Below are 18,541 nucleotides of genomic sequence, written 5' to 3'. Positions count from 1 at the left end.
ACTGTCAGTGAGTTAAAAGGGTATAAATATTGTAATTTCTAGGAGCAAATGTTGTAGTTTCTAGGAGTAAGATAAAAAATAAAACAACAGCCAAAACAAACCCACCCCATGTTAAAATTTAAACATCTCAGAGCTATAAAACATAGTGTACTAAATTTTTAATTTAAAGTAGGCAGATTCATTAGGAAAGCCTGACAGTGGTCTCATCTGACTGTGTCTGAGCATAGGGGAAAAGATGAAAGCAGAGGGCTCAGTGCCCAGCTACAGAATCTTTGGAGCTTGCCACACAAGTATCTGGAATAAAAATTCCAGTTATATCTAGGACGGTTGATAATCAGCCTCACTTTTCAGCTTCCTGTCTTCCTTCTCAAACAAATTCCCAAGCAGTTTTCAATATGTGCTTCCATTTAACACTTCCATTCCTGCAGCACATTCATTTGTGCTGCTTCCTATTGTCTGGATAAACCAGTAGTTCTGTCATGATTCAAACTGTGACCTAACAGCCCTCTCTCAGAAAAAAAAAAATCCAAATATTGACTTAACCTTCCATCAGCTGCATAGACTCCACATCTTCCAGTGGATGACAAGTTCCCCTTGACAGCATAAGGATTCATACTTATTTTGATTTTAAGATGAGTTATATGCTTCCTTCTTTTGCCAAAAGCAAGAAAAGGGAAAAATTTGCTAGTAAAGGAGGGAAGATCAGACAAAATTACTTGAAAATCTTGGGTGCTGTCTCTCAAATTAAGATTCAACCCAGTGGTCTTTAGAGTTGCTTTTTACACTACAAAACAGGTAAAAAGTGCTTTTTAAAGTTTTAAAATTATTTTTATTTGAGCCACAGGAGAGCCCAGGCATTGAAGCCAGCTCAGGTTGCGCCTCAAACTCACCAAGAGTTTCACACAATGTCTCTGTTACTCCGCTGCAGAGACAAGGCAGGAAACGTCCATGAGATCATCCAACCCCATCGAGCCCAGACTGAGACATGCAGCTGCCCAAAAGCTGCTTATCTGCAGCAAGATCTGTCACCAGCAATTACACTTGTCTCAGCTTTGGATGGTGGAGGGAGAGACACTGAATATTCTTGTAGCTTCATGAAGAGCTGGGCAAGATGCTCTTACCCAAAAATGCTTTGTCCAAGATGAAGCCTCTTCCCACTGTACACCTCTTCCCTTGGATGAAACGCAACTGCTGTTGGCTACACCGCAACAATTTTCAGTTGTCTGCACAGGACATCTAGTTTGCTTCACCAACCCTACCTGCTTAGCAAGGAAGGAACAAGGACAGCATCACCCTCAGACTGCCTAATATTACTACTTGGGGTACTTCAGGTATTGATGTAATCCTTCAGTCTCACACTACTGTGATCAAACTTTGCTCTGGGTGACCATTAAATATTTCACAATCAGTAGAAAGGAAATAAGGCTTTATTTCTGCAATTTCCAATCCCTCTGCAAAAGCCTGATACAATCAAATTGCTTCAATCCAACTGATCCTGAACTTAAGTTATCATCCACTAATACCTAACAAGAGAGCAGAGACTCCCATCCCCCTATTCTTTTAATGCCTGCCAGCAAGAAGACTGATTTATTTCTTTAGGATTAGCATTTTGCTATTGGAATGACTGGATATACCAGTACTGTTGCAACAAATCAGCATAAACCATAATCTCATTACAAAGCTATGGGACAGATTAATCCCCTGAAAAATTCAGTTTGTTCCAAGACAAGGTTTTCTCTAGCCACAAATACATGGATGGCATCTCAGTGAGTCTTCAAAAAAAACCTGTTTGACCTACTGCAGGGAAGAGAAGGACAAATATTTTAAGTAAGCAGTAAGTGGAATTTCAGTGCCACTGCCACCAATGGTAAACACCCTGCTGACTTTAGCAATCTCACAGTTTGAACCCTGGCATCTTGCTTTCTTTGTGTTCATAAGAAAACTAGTGAGAAAAAAAGAAAGAGCAGTAACAACACAGATTTCATTGAGCTTTGTTTGTGTTTATTTCAAGCCTTCATAACAAACATCCCAGAATGAGAAACCTTACTTTTTATGAATTCAAGCGAAACAAGCCAAAACACATCTTTCAACACAGACTGCTCTCCACTCCCACACAGGGGGGAAAAAACCACTCGGTACAACAACATCATAACATTCACATTCCAAAACACAGTAACTTTCTGCTGCTATCATAATTACTCTTCTTATTAATATTGAGCATCATCAGATGTAACTGCAGATTTGCTGTATCCTCATGACAGATTTAGTTCTAAGATTGATTCAACAAAACAGTCATGCACCATGGTTACTTACAAACCACCTAGAAAATCTCAGTAATTCTTTAAGCTATTCTGATACCCTGCAACATGCTGAATAGCGCCAACTATTCAACATGCTAATCATGGTATCTTATATTTGAAAGAAAAAAAATTGGAAAAAAAAATCTTAGATTGACTCAACTCACTAAAAACTGAGATTCTTACAGAAGAAAGCTTTCTGGTTTTGAAGTCACCTAAAACCACAAATCTGAAGGGTTAAGAATAATAGCAAGTCATGACCAGCTTTAAGTACACTTAAAATGGTCACAGAAAAGAAATATTGAAGAGAAAGCTAAGTAACTTTTCATTGCATGCAACAGAAGTTCCAGCCTTGTTACCGTAGAGAGGGAGAGAAAGGAATTATGTTGATCTCATGTTTAGCTTATTTTCCATTTTGAATTCTCATGACCAAAGTTGAGGGGGTAAAAAAAATTAAAATATTTATCTGCCCTTTGCAATCACAGCACCAGGCCTGGAAATGAGGAATCTGAAGAGTAACTTTCATAAGCAGTCTGATAGGTACAGATATAGAGAACGACAGCACTACCCAACCAAAAGAAAAACACCACAGTAATGAGACCTCTGAGCAGCCTGCTGCCATCCAAAATCAGCTCCTTTAAATACTTAATTAAGAGAGCCGAGGTTTTCTTTCATTAGAGGCAGGCATTCCTCATGCTAGAGAGCTCCTGCTCAGACGTGTCTATAAATACTGTGAGGTCCACTGGAGGATACACTTCCAAGTGCCTGTTTAGCATCAGGTGCCTAACTGGAGAAGCGTAATACTCAAAGAGGTGGGAGGTCAGCACTTAGCATTGCACTGCATGCTGTTACTGACTTCCTATTTATTTCCAAGCATAGACACAGAATGGTTGCTTTAGTTGACCAAACTGGAGAGAGCTTCACACCTCAGCTGCTGCAGTCATCTCTCACCCTGTGTAGTGGTCAGGGAAGACTGGCTAAAGCTCCCCAGATTCAGGATGCCAATGGAGAAAATTTTTAACCTACTAACCTCATGGATTTAAGAGCTAGAGTTTGATTCTAGATAGCCCTGGCAGACAGAAAAACAGCCTATTCATTCAGACTTTTTCTGGGCACAGCATGAGATCTGGGGAGCTCCCATTGACAGTTATTTATAATTAGATGATATTTTAAAATAGTATCCAAGCAAACATGCTCTGTCCTCTCATTATATATCTCCAGTCCTAAAGAGACACTATGCCACTTTGTGTTGCACAGCAGTGATCCCTGTCTGAACTTGGGGCATTTTGGATAAGCTCCCAATTAAAAATAAAGTAGCCCAAATGCAGGAGCTGCTCAAGCATAGTTTTCCTTGGCTTTGAGAGAACTCAGCATTACAATTTAATTTGTCTCTCATTTTTCTTGCAGCTTGTGTTAAGGATGGAATAAAACCAGCTGGAAGTGAACAAAAGTTCAGCTCTTCTGTGAAGTGGGGTTGCCACCTGGCTGCTTGCCCAGTGGCCTGGCCCACCTCCCCATGCCCTCACAGACCAAGCAGGATTGTGCACACACAGTACCCACTTGTTGGAGCTGCCATTGACTCTGCATTTCAGCTGTGTCCAACCTACCCCTTCTGCTCAACCTGGAAAAATTCAAATATTGCTAATCGGCGGGTAATGCCTCTTCAAACATGGGTTGACTGCATATACGGACAGAAGTTTTGGATCCTCAACTCTTAATTAGGCACATGTTTGGTTTGGTTACATCCTGGAACAGCAAGATTATCTGAGTAATATGGGAATACTAACAAGAGGAATGCAATCAAAGCTGCCCCTACATCTTTTCTGATCAAGAACAGTCTTAATTCTAACCACAATTTATTTCCATTGTTTCAGAGAAATCTACACTTAAATTGTAAGGTATAAAAAGAATGGCTTTGTTTTTAATAAAACACAAGGGACAAATGAATAACAGCTCTTAACAGCTCTTTGATAATATTTGTATGATCTTAAGAAGGTACAAAAAAAACCCAAAACAAAACCTCCTCCTGTGAATAGGAAAGCTTCTACTGGTAAGCAACATGCAGAATATAGAGTGAATTAAAAAAGCCCATCATGCCTCACTTCCCCCTTGAGGGCACATTTATCTTTGCCCACAGGCAATTTGGTCTCAAGATATTTTGTTATATATTGACAGAAATCCAAATGGTATTTGACATTGCAACCCATAAGACATGCAACAGAAAAATCTCCTCCAGCTTGCCCTACATTCAGCTGCAGTGCTGTTGCAGCTTTGCTGCTTGCCTAAAGCCACATCCTGAGTCCAGTGGCTGCAGTAACACGTATTTTCATATAGAACCCTATCACCACTCTGAGTCACACACGTGCTGATGCTTTCTATATTTTCCTGCTAAGAGTTTCCTGCTTCACATTCAGAGACTAAGACAGAAAAAAAAGTCTGACCATAATGAAATTACACAAATGCAACTCAGATAAGATCTCAGATATTACTCTATGCGTGTGGTTACGGCTCCTTCCTAGAAGAAACAGGGCATTTTGACCTTTGGATAAATAGAAGCTTCAACAAAACTTAAGAAAGAAGAAGGAATAATTAAATGTTTTGGAAAGCAGTCTTTCAGCAGGGATATACACATAAGATCCTCCTTTCAGCTCAGCACATCATATAACAAATGGATAAGGATTATTATTATTATTACAAATATACAGCATCCCCGCTCTCATTCTCTAAGTCGAGCAGTCAGTGCTGGCTGAGACAAGAGAGCATTACATGCAAAGCCTACTAACTCACATTTGACTCCTACCAGCAAAACTCCCTTCACTGAGGTTAAACCAAACAGCATGTCAACATCAAAGTGTAAGGCTCCACAGGGAGCGATCCCATGTTAATGTGCACTGATAAAAACCATCCCCTCTGCAGTGAAGAACACTGCAGAACATCTGCCTCTGTCCAAGGAACACCTTTTACCTCCAAGTCAAGGGAAAAGAAGAGGGCACAGAGCAAAAAGGTAAGAGTATGGAGGGATGGAGAAGCAGAGTTTGCACAGGAACTGGAAGAAGCTGGAGGACACACAGTACAACAGATGGAAGAGGTGAAAGGAAGGACTATCCTAGCTAAAGACAGAAAAGAATAACAGAAAAATAGAAGCAACTCCTTGCACTGCTCTGTTCTGCCACTGCTAGGCAGTACTGAATGTTCTACCTGACAGCAACCTTGGAAGCTACTACAGATGACCTTGCAACAGCTACTGGAAGCCCACAAGTCCAGGACAGTAGCCTGGGGGACGGAATGAATGAGGTAGATTGGAGCCAAAGGTTCCTTGAACCCAACCTGCCCTGAAGAGACGTACTGAAAGACACAACAGGAAAGCTGGACAAGAAGAGATGATCTGTGTTCATGTGCCTTTTTCCTCTCCCTCCTTAGAGAACTTTCCTTCATCTTCCCACCCTAATCCTCCCTCTTTCATGTCCAAAATGGTGAGGTGCCAGGAAGCAAAAAGAAGAGTCAGTGCCCATTTTTCGTGGGACAAATAAGCAAAATTGCGAGTTGGAACAGCAACAACAAAAAAGCTGTGAACAGCAAAACAAACAGAGGAGAGGGGGTATCCAAGCATTTGTGGGTTACTTTGAAATAGTTCCTGGAAGTTAGTAACTTGAGTATTTAGTCTGCATGATCTTACAAACCCAGCTGCAAGGCTTCAGTCCAGCAGCCCAGCTCATTCAGTGCTCAGCAATAGCCCTGGCTGCATAACGTGGAGTCAGGGGGACAATTTTGGAACAACTGCTTAGGTTACACACAGCTTCCTTCACTTGTGCCCTTGGATCAGTCTGGGGCACACAGTCTGTACATTCAGGACAGAGTGAAGACTTATTCAGTCTGTTTAGGATAGATAATCTCTGTACTCCATGCAACTAGCCCATGCCCTTCTTGCAGAGGAGAACTCTGTTCCTATGCAGGTTCAAGTCCAGCACTTTGCCTTTGGAGGATGCATACCCCAACATTGCATCCTGGCCAGTGGTTGGTGCTCCCCCCAGCCAGTGGCTGCAGCCCCCCAGCCTGTCCCTGGAAACCTGTCACCCGAAGAGCCATGTCCTCACCCATGCCAAGTAGACATTTTGCCATGAAGGCACCAAGACAGCAAGGAAAGCAGCACATGGCACACACGTTGGCCTGTCAAAGGAGGCTTTCAGTCCCTTACTCAGCTTTTCTTCCCATTCCCCCACCTCTCACTGTAAGAAGAAATGCCCCAACTTCCTTGTCACCACCACAATGTTTTCTCTGCCCATTTCACAAATAGAATTGCAGCATGTTTTGTTTTACACAAAATTTACATTTGAGTCACTAAGGTTCAGCCCTGGCATGAAGCAATTCCAGCATCAACTTCATCAGGTTGAGCTCTCAGGTATCTTCCAGCCTCTGAGACCATATTTAAATCTTTACCATTGGTTCTCTTTAGGAGCCCAGTAACATTCTCACAGACCAGGGAAATATGCGTGCATCCAATTTCTCTGTGATTACCATAAGATTATAACACCAAAAAAAGAAAAACCCAACGAACAAAAAGGGCACTTTTCAAGCAATTTTGCATTTCTTGAAGGTTTGCACTTCCAGGAAGCTCCAAGTGACCTTCCCCACCACAACAAGACTTGTTGCTTTTCCTGGTAAAATCACATCCACTCCTCTGCTGAGAACACATCAGCTCTTGTCCAACATGCAGATGCTGCGGTCCCGCACAGGGCTCCTCACACCCCCAGAACCCACAGCTCTGGCAGCAATTGCTGGGCACTTCACATCTTCATCATGGCTTGATCCACTCGGTGTGCATTTTACAGGCTCAGGACCGTCTCCCTCCGCACAACAGGCAATCTGAGGGATGAGGAGGCTGGACTCCAAACCCTCCCCGCCACCAGGAAGACACTTCTGCCCCCCCCAGCACGCAGCACCAAGCCTGGCAGGGAAATACTCCACGCAGCAGCAGTACAGGAGACAGAGCAGTTATTCTTGCTGGTACAAAGCCCCAGCCAAGCGTGCAGGTGCCCTGGCAAAGCTGTGATTTATTAGTTTTATGCTGACATGCACACCACCTCCAAGACTGCAGAGCAGATGTGGCCCTGATCCTCAGCAAAGACACTCTCTTCAATCTGCTTATACACCTCAATTTTACATTTCTGTGCTAAGCCCTTTAGATGAGCAGACAGGGCTTACAGGTGGAGGCACAGTAAAGTTCACTCCACAAATTTTTCATACTCCAATGGTATGAAAATTGCAGACCGCAAATGCTACATAAAACTCATTCCAAAGAGAAGCACCATTAAAAGCAAAAAATTTCAGACTTGAAATATTGCCTCACAGAGTTTTATGAAGGTTGGTTTTGAGTCATATGCAATCCACATTAAGACGATAATATTTTCCTATAGGGGAGAGACTTAAGCTTCCCTAATTCAACCAACTTGTTACTCCTAATGCCAAAAGGAAATACAGCAACACCCATGCCCTTTGCTGCTGACAAACCACCACTGGAATGACTGGAACACACTGCAGTTCTTCCCACAACTTCCATCAAATCCTGTAACACCAGACCATGCTGTCGAATATCCTCCAGCACTTTGTCTTGGCATACTCCCTGGAGTTGCCTTTGCTGGGGCATTACAGGGAGTGCCAATTCACGTAATCACCAAAGCCAGGAACACCTAGTTCCAGAACAGTTCTTACAGACAAAGCAGAAAACAACAAAACCCTTCTTTCCTATGCTAGACTTATACCTTTCCTTGCAACAGCAGCATATGATTCATCACACCACATTTGTTTTAAGATTAAGGGTTTTACTAACTGTTCAAGGCACCTTAATACCTTTGATTTTATGTATATCTTGTGCCTTATTTGAAATGGAGGGGAAGGGAAGAAAGAAAAACTCCCATGGATTTAAAGTTATAGCATTTGAATTCCAGTAAAGAAAAGACTAATGGTGTTTCACCTTCCAACACCTAAACTACAGAATGATTCAGGAAGTGTTTGTCCAGGTACACACACAAAGGTTTCACCTAACAGAAACAAAACTTCAGAAATTGAAACAAAGAGCTAGTAGTTTCACACCACTAATGACAGAAAAGAGTATGAACATCTATTAAGTAAGCAAGAAATAAGAGCAAGGCAACTATTTTCCATCTTAACAGCCCTACCACACTATCAAGGGTCAAATAGCTGGGTAAAGAACGCAGAATACACACTACTGCAGATTGAATCATTGCCAACCATGAAAGCAGTTCAAAGAAATCATGGATTTTCAGGGGTAAAATGGGTACGCTGCTGAACTCTATCTACCTCACTGAAGTCTGTGGTACTCCTGGGAATAGGTGTTGCCAAGTCACTGGTCTCCATCTCCAGAAGGGCACTATAATCTTCACAGACAACCTTCGGTAGCTGCAGGTTTTAAATGAATTAAAAGCTTTTTCACTAAAATGTTTCTGGAACACATCTCTGCCAGCAAGGGAGAAGGGAAAAAAACCAAAACCAACCAAAACAAAAAACCAGAATCAGTGGTTAGTGGCAACCTGACAATTGTTTTTTCATTCAATCGTCTGGATGGAAACAGCAGACCGCACAGCAAAGGAAGAAAGAAGAGGAACCAAGGAGGAGATGCTTCTGAGATTATACTTAAATGGCAGAACACAGAGTATAAACAGCTGGTGTTTCAAAGCTTCTCAGCACTTAAGGAAGAAATCAAGCCATGTGGATATAATATCTTTTGAGGATTTTTGCCTTCAAATCAGAGACACTTGTATGTCTGTCCAATATATGAGAACTGTCACCTACCACACCACACAAGATGGCCACGCCTAGAGTGGGCAATTAGATCATGGCCATTGCCCAGGGTCTGAGCATATCTGAAACCTTTTTCTTGGTCCACCTAAAAGCTTCGCCCTACCCCCACACGATGTCTTCTAAAGATTTATTCAGTAACAGACTACTGAGACACCCTGCACTAGCTTCTCAAAAGAAGGAGGTCATTCAAGACAATTAAAGCACAGACAGCCGCATTCAGACCTTTGAAGAGTAAGCCTCTGTAGCTTCGAAGCACTGTTCAACTTCACAGATAACCTGCATTTGTGGAGTGACGCAATGCAAAATTTTCATTATGTACACGGCCAGGCTGTTCTTGAGTACGATGTTCTTTGATAAGATGTGAGGGTCCTCGGTTTCCAGATATTTGGAACTAGAATCAGCTCTACAGTAATGTGCTGCACAGAACAATAGGCCCCCGAACATGACTGGGGTAGACAGAGGTCACCACGAAAAAGTTTTGAAATGAAAAAGAGAAATTGAAATAAAATAAATAAAGAAAATCCCTTTGTCCCCAGGAGCAACAGGAGCACAAACTCAGTATTCACCCACTGCTGATACACACAAGAGATGTCCCGAGGTAAGAAAGAAGAAACCATTTTTTAAATTTGTTACCCATTTTACAGATTTTTCCTTTCTTTATAGCCACTAATTCTGTCATTTCATCATACAGCACATTTGCAATGCATAGGGAAGAATTTCCTTCAGTCTCAGTGGCTCATCAAAATCCATGATCTCACTTCCAGGAAAGTTCAGCATGATTTTCCCACCATGCAAAGTAGGCAATAATTTCTCTATGACTTGAGAAGTGGTGCCACTATGTTTGATCCCAAGAACACCAGGTTCCATAACATAAACTTTTTTTTTTTTAAGAGCATGCATAAATACATTTATCCCTTGTGAAAAAAAAAAAAATAAATCAGAGGACCACGTGCCCTCTTACTCCCGGAAATTTTAGCCTTTGTACACAAACTGTGAATTTCTGTGAACTTTTCCAGTTCATATCTACTACCGACTAGCAAAGATTGCTCTTTGCTTGTGGAAACACAGCAAGACTGTCTGGGAAAAAGGGAGTTCCACCAAGAAAAAGAATGACAGACTCTTGGGAGTCTGAAGAGAGCAGTGAGCTTACAAAAAATGCTTGGCCTGAAGCTCAGCTCTATGCAAAGCAGTATTTTCCAGATCTTAACCTTGATAGCATTTCTCTTTCACCCTCCAAAATTATCCTTAGAAAAATAATTACCAGAAATTTAAAGCCCTGAGATAACCATGCACAACATCGTTTCCACATTACCAACAAGACACAGTCACAGCTTTGACATCAGCTTTTTCTACTGATGGTCTAAGGAGAACCAAGCCAAGCCAAGCCCCACGTGCACCCCTGGTTCTCACAGACCAGCCATGCTCACCTTTTGCCCTCTTGCAATCACCACACTCTGATAAGATCTCTTTCTGCTGAGGGTTCCCACAGCAAAATCTTTTCCCCCACAAGCACCCACCCACAAGTCTCTCACTGGGGTGGGATTCAGCTCTGACAATGCAAAGCAGGACTGGGAGCAAAGGGGGGGAGGGGGGTAAAGGACAAGAAAAACACAGCACAAAGTTCACTCCTCTCTTGCTGTTAAAGTCTTCCTTCTTTTCATCAGAAAGAGCCCACTCAGTGAATTCCAAGTGTGAAATAAAGCCCATGCATTTTTTGTTATGGTGTTCAGCAGTTCTGTATTTCAGTTATCGTCTAGAAATATTTGTTATAGAAGTTGGAAAAAAAAACCCATATAAAAACCATTTGTTTCATCTCAAGAGTGACAGATTTGAGTTTTTTCAGTCTATTTGTTCAATTAATAGAATAATATTCACCAGCAAAATGTTAAAACACATGAACAGAATAAAACAAGCAAAATTTGATTTATGAATTAAAGTATCCAAAAGTATAACCTGAAACACCATTCTTAAATTTTAATACCAAAAAAAAGAGCACATATTTATCACTGACATATTTATCCTTTCTAGACAGATAAGGTAGGCACCAATGCCCAACTATTTCCAACTGTTTCTTGATGTAACAACAGACTACTTCCTCTCATACTATCAAGAAAAACCCTCCCTTCTTAGCAGAGGACCAAATTTAGTGCACATAAATATTTCATAACTTCATCCTGTCAAGGAATCAAACTAAATTACTTAAGGGCATTTTTCCAGGAGCCTCACATCCAAGTTCAAAGAATAAAACTGCATTCATCAAACCCATTCTCCCCCTTCAAACTGAAAGGCTTCAAGGTGAAGCAACAGTGAAAAATGGGATCTTATGTGGGTATCATCTATGAACATTACCCACCTAGTGCTGAAGTCCATTAAGAAATGTAGAAACAACACAGTAAGACTTGCATCTTCGGAAGAAAATATGACTCCAGCTCTACAATCCTCTCCTACATCCTGATTCAACAGAAGAAACAAATTCTGGCTTTCACAAAACCTCATCATAACTGAAACAACCAGCCTAGAAACAACTTACTGCTACAGACAGAGACCAACCACAGAATCAAAAGGTGACTGAAGACAGACATCTACAGGTGGTTTGACTTCCAACAGCACAAAACACAGGCAGTTTCCACTGATCTGGAGAGAAATTCAGCATCTAAAGAGGAGACAAGGCCATTCCTGTGTAAATGAACCCTGACCCAGAGACAAGAGCTGCACCCTGATAAAACCGGCACAAGAGCTACTTTGTTAACAGAGGTAGCCTTAAAGTTCCTAAGCATTGGATGACCCACATTTGGATTCAACTCTGCATTTATTTTTTTCAGTGTTGCACCAAAAAATTCTCTGACAGAGCTCCACTTGTTAACTTTGCAAGACAAGGACAGGGATGCAGAGCAACCATCCATCGACTGCCCGTGCTCCAGTCAATTCCACAAACATTGAACATTCCTAACTTTCCTCCTTGAGAAGACTATGCACTGATTCATGGTTGCTTTCTCTTACTGAAAGACAATCTCCTGTGGAAAAAGGAAAAGTGTTCTCTTCATATCACCAAGACCATGGCGTCTGTGTTCTTTATAAAATATTGATTTGTCTGCCGTCTGCAGTCCCAGAAGTTAAAAGTACATCTACATGAGTAGGTAAAACAAGACTCAAGAGCCACTCAACTGGCCAGACCTCAACCAGCTCCAAGCTAAAGCCCTTCACACAGAGCTATAGTTGAGCCTGCCTCCTGGTAAGGCTTAGTGTGGGGTTGAACCACTACTTGCAGGACACCTATACCAACATCTGCCTCCTGTCTGGCCATCTGAGGGCACGGACAAAAGAGCTCAGGTCTGTCTACATCCACTTGCCTGTGCATATGCTCGAAGTGTAGCATACGGGATAAAAAAAGCTTTTGCCCCAAATCCGCACCATCTTCATCTCCCCGACAATATGGAATATTCCCATCACCAGGTCCAAATCAAGACCCCTCCCCCCCACAAAAAAAAATTTAAAAATTGCTTGCTTCAAAATCCATAAACTTTCTCCACCTACGAAGCTCTTTCAGGTCCCTTCCAACGAAGCAAGACAATAGGAATGGGGAGATTGGGAAGTATGAGACACAGAGAAGGAAATTAATAAGTCATCAATATATACATCCTGTTAAAGCCTGAATCACTGCCAGGAACCTCAAGTAAATTGACAGCCTTAAGTGCAGTAACTGGAGGCCATCTTAGCAGTGTCTAGTGACAGAAGGTATTACCATGAGGAACTCCTTAACAAACCAGCTTTGCCATTCTCACAGGACAACATACCTTTGACAGCATGAAAAACAGGCAGATGCAGGTAAAAAAGCAAAAAGCTTTTCTTTAACCTGCTCTCAGAGTGCCAGCTCTGAGGAAGCACTACAAGTGAAAGGAAAAGGTACTGCATAATCAAAGGACAAAGTCAAAAATCATCACTGGATTATGGACACTGCAGTTAAGTAATAAACCAGTCCTAGTCTTGACCTGCATATGGGGAGTAACAGAGGACGATGCCTGTGCTCATTTTTAACTTTTCAATTCAATACAAAACTTGACAAATCAAGAACCGCTCTGTTACATTGCATTAGTACATGGTGAGTTCACAAGCTAATGAATTAAAAAGCCTGGAAATTTTTCCCAATTTGTGAGTTATCTTCTGCATTCCTTTAGAGAGTTGGATAGTTTTCATGGAGCTACCATGCAATGCACATACACATTATTACAAAGCAGCTGTCTGAGCCTTCATAAAAATTTTCCCCTCTTTCCCTAATTCTCTGTGCAGACACATTACTTTCTAAGACACGGATCTAGGAAAAGTAAAATGCTGCTGTCATAGCTGTTCTGTCAGGCTTGTTTTTTATTTCCTGGAATAAACAAAAAGCCGCAGACTTGGAAACCACAGGTGAGACCCAAGTGAACTGTAACAAAAAAAGTTATCTGGAGACTGTAACGGCTTCTTATGTTACTCCCCTTTCTACAGGTCCGTGGCTTTCTCAGTGCAGTGTAACACTTGGAATTTAGCCCACTTGGCTACTTAATATCCCTTTTTATTTGGCCTTGTAGCATCACTTCATCGCAACACGGGGTCTCCAGTGCTGAAAATGCCCTTCTACGCTTAATTTGGGACTGCGAGGACCTCTCTCAGTAGGGCAGGCATCTGACAGCACACAGGCTCCAGCGAGCTCCCCTACACACAGAGGGGGGTATATCACCCAGGTATTTTAATGCAAAGCAACGCACGGATTCCGACGCAAGCCGAAGCCTCGCACCACCGAGACGCTGTGACGGCAGATGCCAAGTTCAAGGACCGCACGGGAGCACTCCCGGGAGCTGCGGGAGGAGAAGGGGTGCCCCCGGGAGGGGGTCGGGCAGCCCGCCCCGGCAGTGACCCCGCCGCCCGCCCGGCCCCCCCCGCCCCCCACCGCCGCGTCCAGCCGGGCGATCGGCAGCGGCGGTAGGTGCTGATCCGCCGTCCAGGGGCCACCGCCACTTCTTCTTCCGAGCGCAGGGCGGGGGGGTCCATCTTCCCCGCCCGGAAGGAGGGAGGGAGAGCAGCCAGACAGGCAGCGCCGGCCGGGTGCTCCCACCCGGGGGGGGGCTTGCCAGCCGGGAGGCGGCGGAGCAGGAACGCAGGGAGGGAGGAGAGGGAAGAGCCCGGCTCGCTGAGCGCCAGCCGCCCGGGACACGGGGCTAGGCAGAGAGGGAGGCCCGCCGGCCCCGCGCCGCTGCCGGCGGCGGCTGGTGCTGCTGCCGGCCGGCTGCTGCTGCTGCTCCCGCCCGCCCCCGGGAGCGGCTGGGGCCGCCCGCCGCCGCCGCCGCGCCTGCCCAGGAAGCGCCATCCCAGCACTGACTAATCAACAGGGTGCGAGCAACGCCTGCGCAGCTGCCGCTCCTCCCCGCCGAAAAGGAAAGTGCCGGGCTGCCCGCCCGCCCGGCGGGAGACACCGAGCGCCGGAGCCGCACTGCCTGTCCCTCTCACTCCACCCTCCGACCGCTCGCCCGACGTGCAGCCCGCACTCCCACTGTGCATCCTTTGGTTTTCACCTGCGAATCGTGCACGCCCGTGTGAATTCATGTATACAGAGCAGTGCACAGAAGTCACTGTTACAGCACACGCAAGTATTGCATATATTGCGTATTCAAAGGTCTGCAGACCATGGGAAAATGTGTAATCAACTACTCGTTCTCTCTTCAAAGTGGCTTGTGTGATGAAGGCTTATATGATCTTCACAAGATATTTAATGTTATCCCTTTTTAATGCATTTTGATCTCCAGACTGCAGAAACTCTGGGAAATTAAACCAGAAAAGCTAACTCCTGTGTGGTTACAACTGTACTGTGTTTAAGTTTATTTTGTTCACTTCTGTGTCAAAACTGTTTATTTTACTGCAGTAAACTTGGCTACATTTAAGGCTGTACTGTTGAGTAGAAACATAAAAGTGCCTTGCAGTGATTAGTAAAACGACTGACAACATCCACAGCCAGTATCTCTCTCCAGACTCCATCTTCTGCAGTATCTATCTTTGAGATCATCAGGGATGTCAGAGCTCAGGGAAGAACTGTGGTACAAAGAGCCCTCCTGCCACTTGCCCTTCCTCAGGCCCTGGACGAAGGGCCAGACACTGCTGCGTGCCTTTGTCACTGCTTGTGCCACAGCACTGCCAGCACAAGGAGGGCTGAGACAGATACGCTCTTGTTCTGCTCTGCTGCAGAGACTGGGAATTTATCCATGGTCTCCATGATGAAACAGAGACTGTGGTAGCCAGTCAGCACTGAAGATTACAGAAAACCCAAGTTATCTTGCCTTAAGTGGATCTGGGTTGGTTTGAACCTCATCCTGCTGTGGGTCCATGCTTTAGCTATACAGTTGGACACTGGGTTTTCCCAGCATTATGAAAAACCTTCATTCTCTACACTCAGTCATGCTGCTGTTAGATCCTACCTACCAGAATAGTTAGCTTTAACAATTTTCAAAAATTTAGCTTTGAAAATACACTTCTTTTTAAAGTAGTTTCCCTTTTACAAAGTTCACCAAAAACTTCAGTGAATTAAGCTACGGAAGTGCAAAGTAATGCACAGAATCACGGAATGGGTAAAGTTAGAAGGGAGCACAGGGGTCGTCTGGTACAACCTCCCTGTTCAGGCATGGTCATCCCAGAGCACATTGCACAGGATTGTGTCCAGTCAGTTCTTGAATCAGTGAGGGAGACTCCACAACCTCTCTGGGCAACCTGTTCCAGTGCTTGGTCCCCACACAGTAAAGAATTTCTTCCTTATACTCAGGTGGAACTTCCTGTGCATCAGTTTTTGCCTGTTGCCTCTTTGCCCTACTGCTTGGCAACACTGAAAAGAGCCTGGCTCCATCTTCTTGACACCCTCTCTTCAGATACTTGTATACATTGATGAGGTCCCTTCTCAGTTGTCTCTTCTCAAGGCTGAACAGGCTCAGCTCCCTCAGTCTTTATGCTCCAGTCTCTTAATCATCTTTGAAGCCCTCTGCTGGAACTGCTCCAGGAGCTCCATGCCTCTCTTTTACTGAGGAGCCCATAACTTAGCACTCCAGAAGTGGCCTCACTAGGGATGAGTAGAGGGGTGGGATCAACCTCCCTCAACCTGTTGGCAATGCTCTCCTTAATGCACCCCAGGATACCATTCACCTCCTTGGCCACAAGGGCTCTGCTGGCTCACGGACAGCTTGTTGTCCACCAGGACCTCTAGGTCTTCTCCACAGAGCTGCTTTCCAACGAGTTGGCCCACAGTCTGTGCTGGTGCAAGGGGTTATTCTTCCCCAGGGGCAGGACCCTCCATTCGCCTTTGCTGAATTTCAGACAGTTCCTCTCTGCCCTTCCCTCCCACCTGCCAAGGTCCTTCAGAAGGGCTGCACAGCACTCTGGGGTATCGGTCACTCCTCCTCCAGCGAACTCCAGCACTATTGCTAACAGCACTATTGCTAAAATATGGAAAGCAAAAGCATGGGTTTAACTCGTTCAGGTTTGACGAGGTTACCAGGTGCAGTGCGTAAGGCAAAGTAGATCAGGTCAGACTGGGATTCACCAGGACTTGAAGCACTAGTCTTGCAAGAATTGTTCTTAAACACTATCTTGGGTACCATTAATTCCAGGGTAGATACCGATACCATCTCACAGCATATGCTTCTCTCGGACATCATGCACTTCTGCTATCTGGGAAGAAAAGCATCTTTTGCACAGAAATAGTCACTGCTGATTTTTCTTGAAAGATTTTTTCATTCTTCAGATTGTACTAGAAGTCCTATGGCTTTTAAGTCTGTCTTCCTATAAAAGTGTTTGTGTTCTCTCCAACCAGTGGAAATCCAGCCCACTCTTAGCCTTTTTACTGGAACAAGGTGCATTTTAAAAAAAATTTAACTTCTAGATGTTATCTGAATTTCATTCAGCTGTTTTCCGGCAGAGATATCATAAAGCTTCCTAATATTTAAATATCTTGCTCTTACTCTTAGAGTGACCTTGTTATGTGTCCTAACTGTACTACAGCTCTGTCTTCTTGAAATACATTCTAATATTACATACACGCCATTCAAATCATCAGCACATATGAGCCTCAGAAGATTTCTTGTTTTAACTGCACCTTATGTGTAATTAACACTTTAGAGATAAAAATTTCTCTGATGTCTAGCAATGCCTTAGTCCCTGAGTGTGATCTCTTACCAGTCTCCTACTGGTGCAAAATGCTAACAAAGCCACCAGACCCGGAGAGGAATCGCTGTGAGCAGGTCCACTTTAGGGTCAGGGCCTCAGTTATACAACACCTCAGTTCTTCTGCAAGTGCTTTTCAGGTGGTGTTCAGAGACACTATTTATGAATCAACAGCAAATTCATTCCATAAAACCATAAGCAGTGGCAGAGGGACTCAATAATTCCTGAAATTATTCTTAAATGCATTTTGAATTGACTTTCATGTTGATTTCACAACACATTTATGCAGCAGGCTGTAAAATCTCTAGTATATATTTATTCCACTGCCAATGCTAACATCTGAAAAAGAACTACAAACTGATTTTAGTTATGTATCTGGGAACATGCTTTACAATGCAGTATGCACACATCAAATAAAACTGAGCTTTATACAGTAAGTTTCATGTGAGGCTATAACAGTTCGTATTTCTTTAAAAAAACCCTATGAATTTGCATTCCTTCTTCCTACATGTGATTTGCCTTTATAGGCCTGATTTTCATAAATATTTACAAGTCCAATGGGATATAACAGAAGATGCAGCGATCACTTCAGAAGCAGGTCCTAAATCTCTAACTTTCTCTGAATCATAGGATCATTAAGGCTGGGAAAGACCTCCAAGATCATCCAAGTCAGCCTTTGACTGAACTCTACCATGCCAAGTAAACCACAGCACAGAGTGCCGTGTCCAATCATTTCTTGAACACTTCCCGGGCTAGTGACTCCACCACTTTCCCTGGGCAGCCCATTCCAATGCTTAACAATCCTTTCCATGAAGAAATTCTTCCTGATGTCCAACCTCAAGCTCCCCTGGCACAGCTTGAGACCATGTCTTGTTCTCCTGTTGCTAGTTGCCTGGTAGAAAAGACTGACTCCCATTTTGCTACAATCTCCTTTCAGGTTGTTGTAGAGAGGGATAAGGTCACCCCTGAGCCTCCTTTTCTCCAGGCTAAGGAACCCCAGCTCCCTCAGCCACTTCTCACAGGATGCACCCTCTAGACCCTTCACCAACTCTGTTCTGTGGACGTACTCCAGCACCTCAATGTCTTTCTTGGAGTGAGGGGCGCAAAACTGGACACAGTACTTGAGGTGTGGCCTCACCAGTGTCGAGTACAGGGTGACTTGGTGGTCTGAGTCTTTCTGGTCACACTATTGCCGATACAGACCAGGATGTCATTGGCCTTCTTGGCCACCTGGACACACTGCTGGC

General features: G+C 43.8%; 1 protein-coding gene across 1 annotated transcript in view; it reads right to left on the bottom strand.

Moving 5' to 3' along the window:
• Window positions 1–16,786, bottom strand: part of GAREM1 (GRB2 associated regulator of MAPK1 subtype 1) — a 101,749-nt gene extending 84,963 nt beyond the window's left edge. The window contains exons 1-4 of the mRNA XM_029959378.1: window positions 16,627–16,786; window positions 16,477–16,570; window positions 14,037–14,442; window positions 13,834–13,900 (exon numbers count right to left, since the gene is read on the bottom strand). Of these exons, the coding sequence (XP_029815238.1) occupies window positions 13,834–13,900; window positions 14,037–14,442; window positions 16,477–16,570; window positions 16,627–16,786 (727 nt within the window). The remainder of the gene's footprint in view (window positions 1–13,833; window positions 13,901–14,036; window positions 14,443–16,476; window positions 16,571–16,626) is intronic.
• Between the last annotated feature and the right edge of the window lie 1,755 nt (window positions 16,787–18,541).

This window comes from Manacus vitellinus, unplaced genomic scaffold (assembly GCF_001715985.3).
Source record: "Manacus vitellinus isolate BGI_N305 unplaced genomic scaffold, ASM171598v3 scaffold_1_pilon, whole genome shotgun sequence".
NCBI classification, from domain to species: domain Eukaryota; kingdom Metazoa; phylum Chordata; class Aves; order Passeriformes; family Pipridae; genus Manacus; species Manacus vitellinus.
Note: the sequence above shows the minus strand (reverse complement) of the source record. Positions and strands in the feature narration are given on the sequence as shown.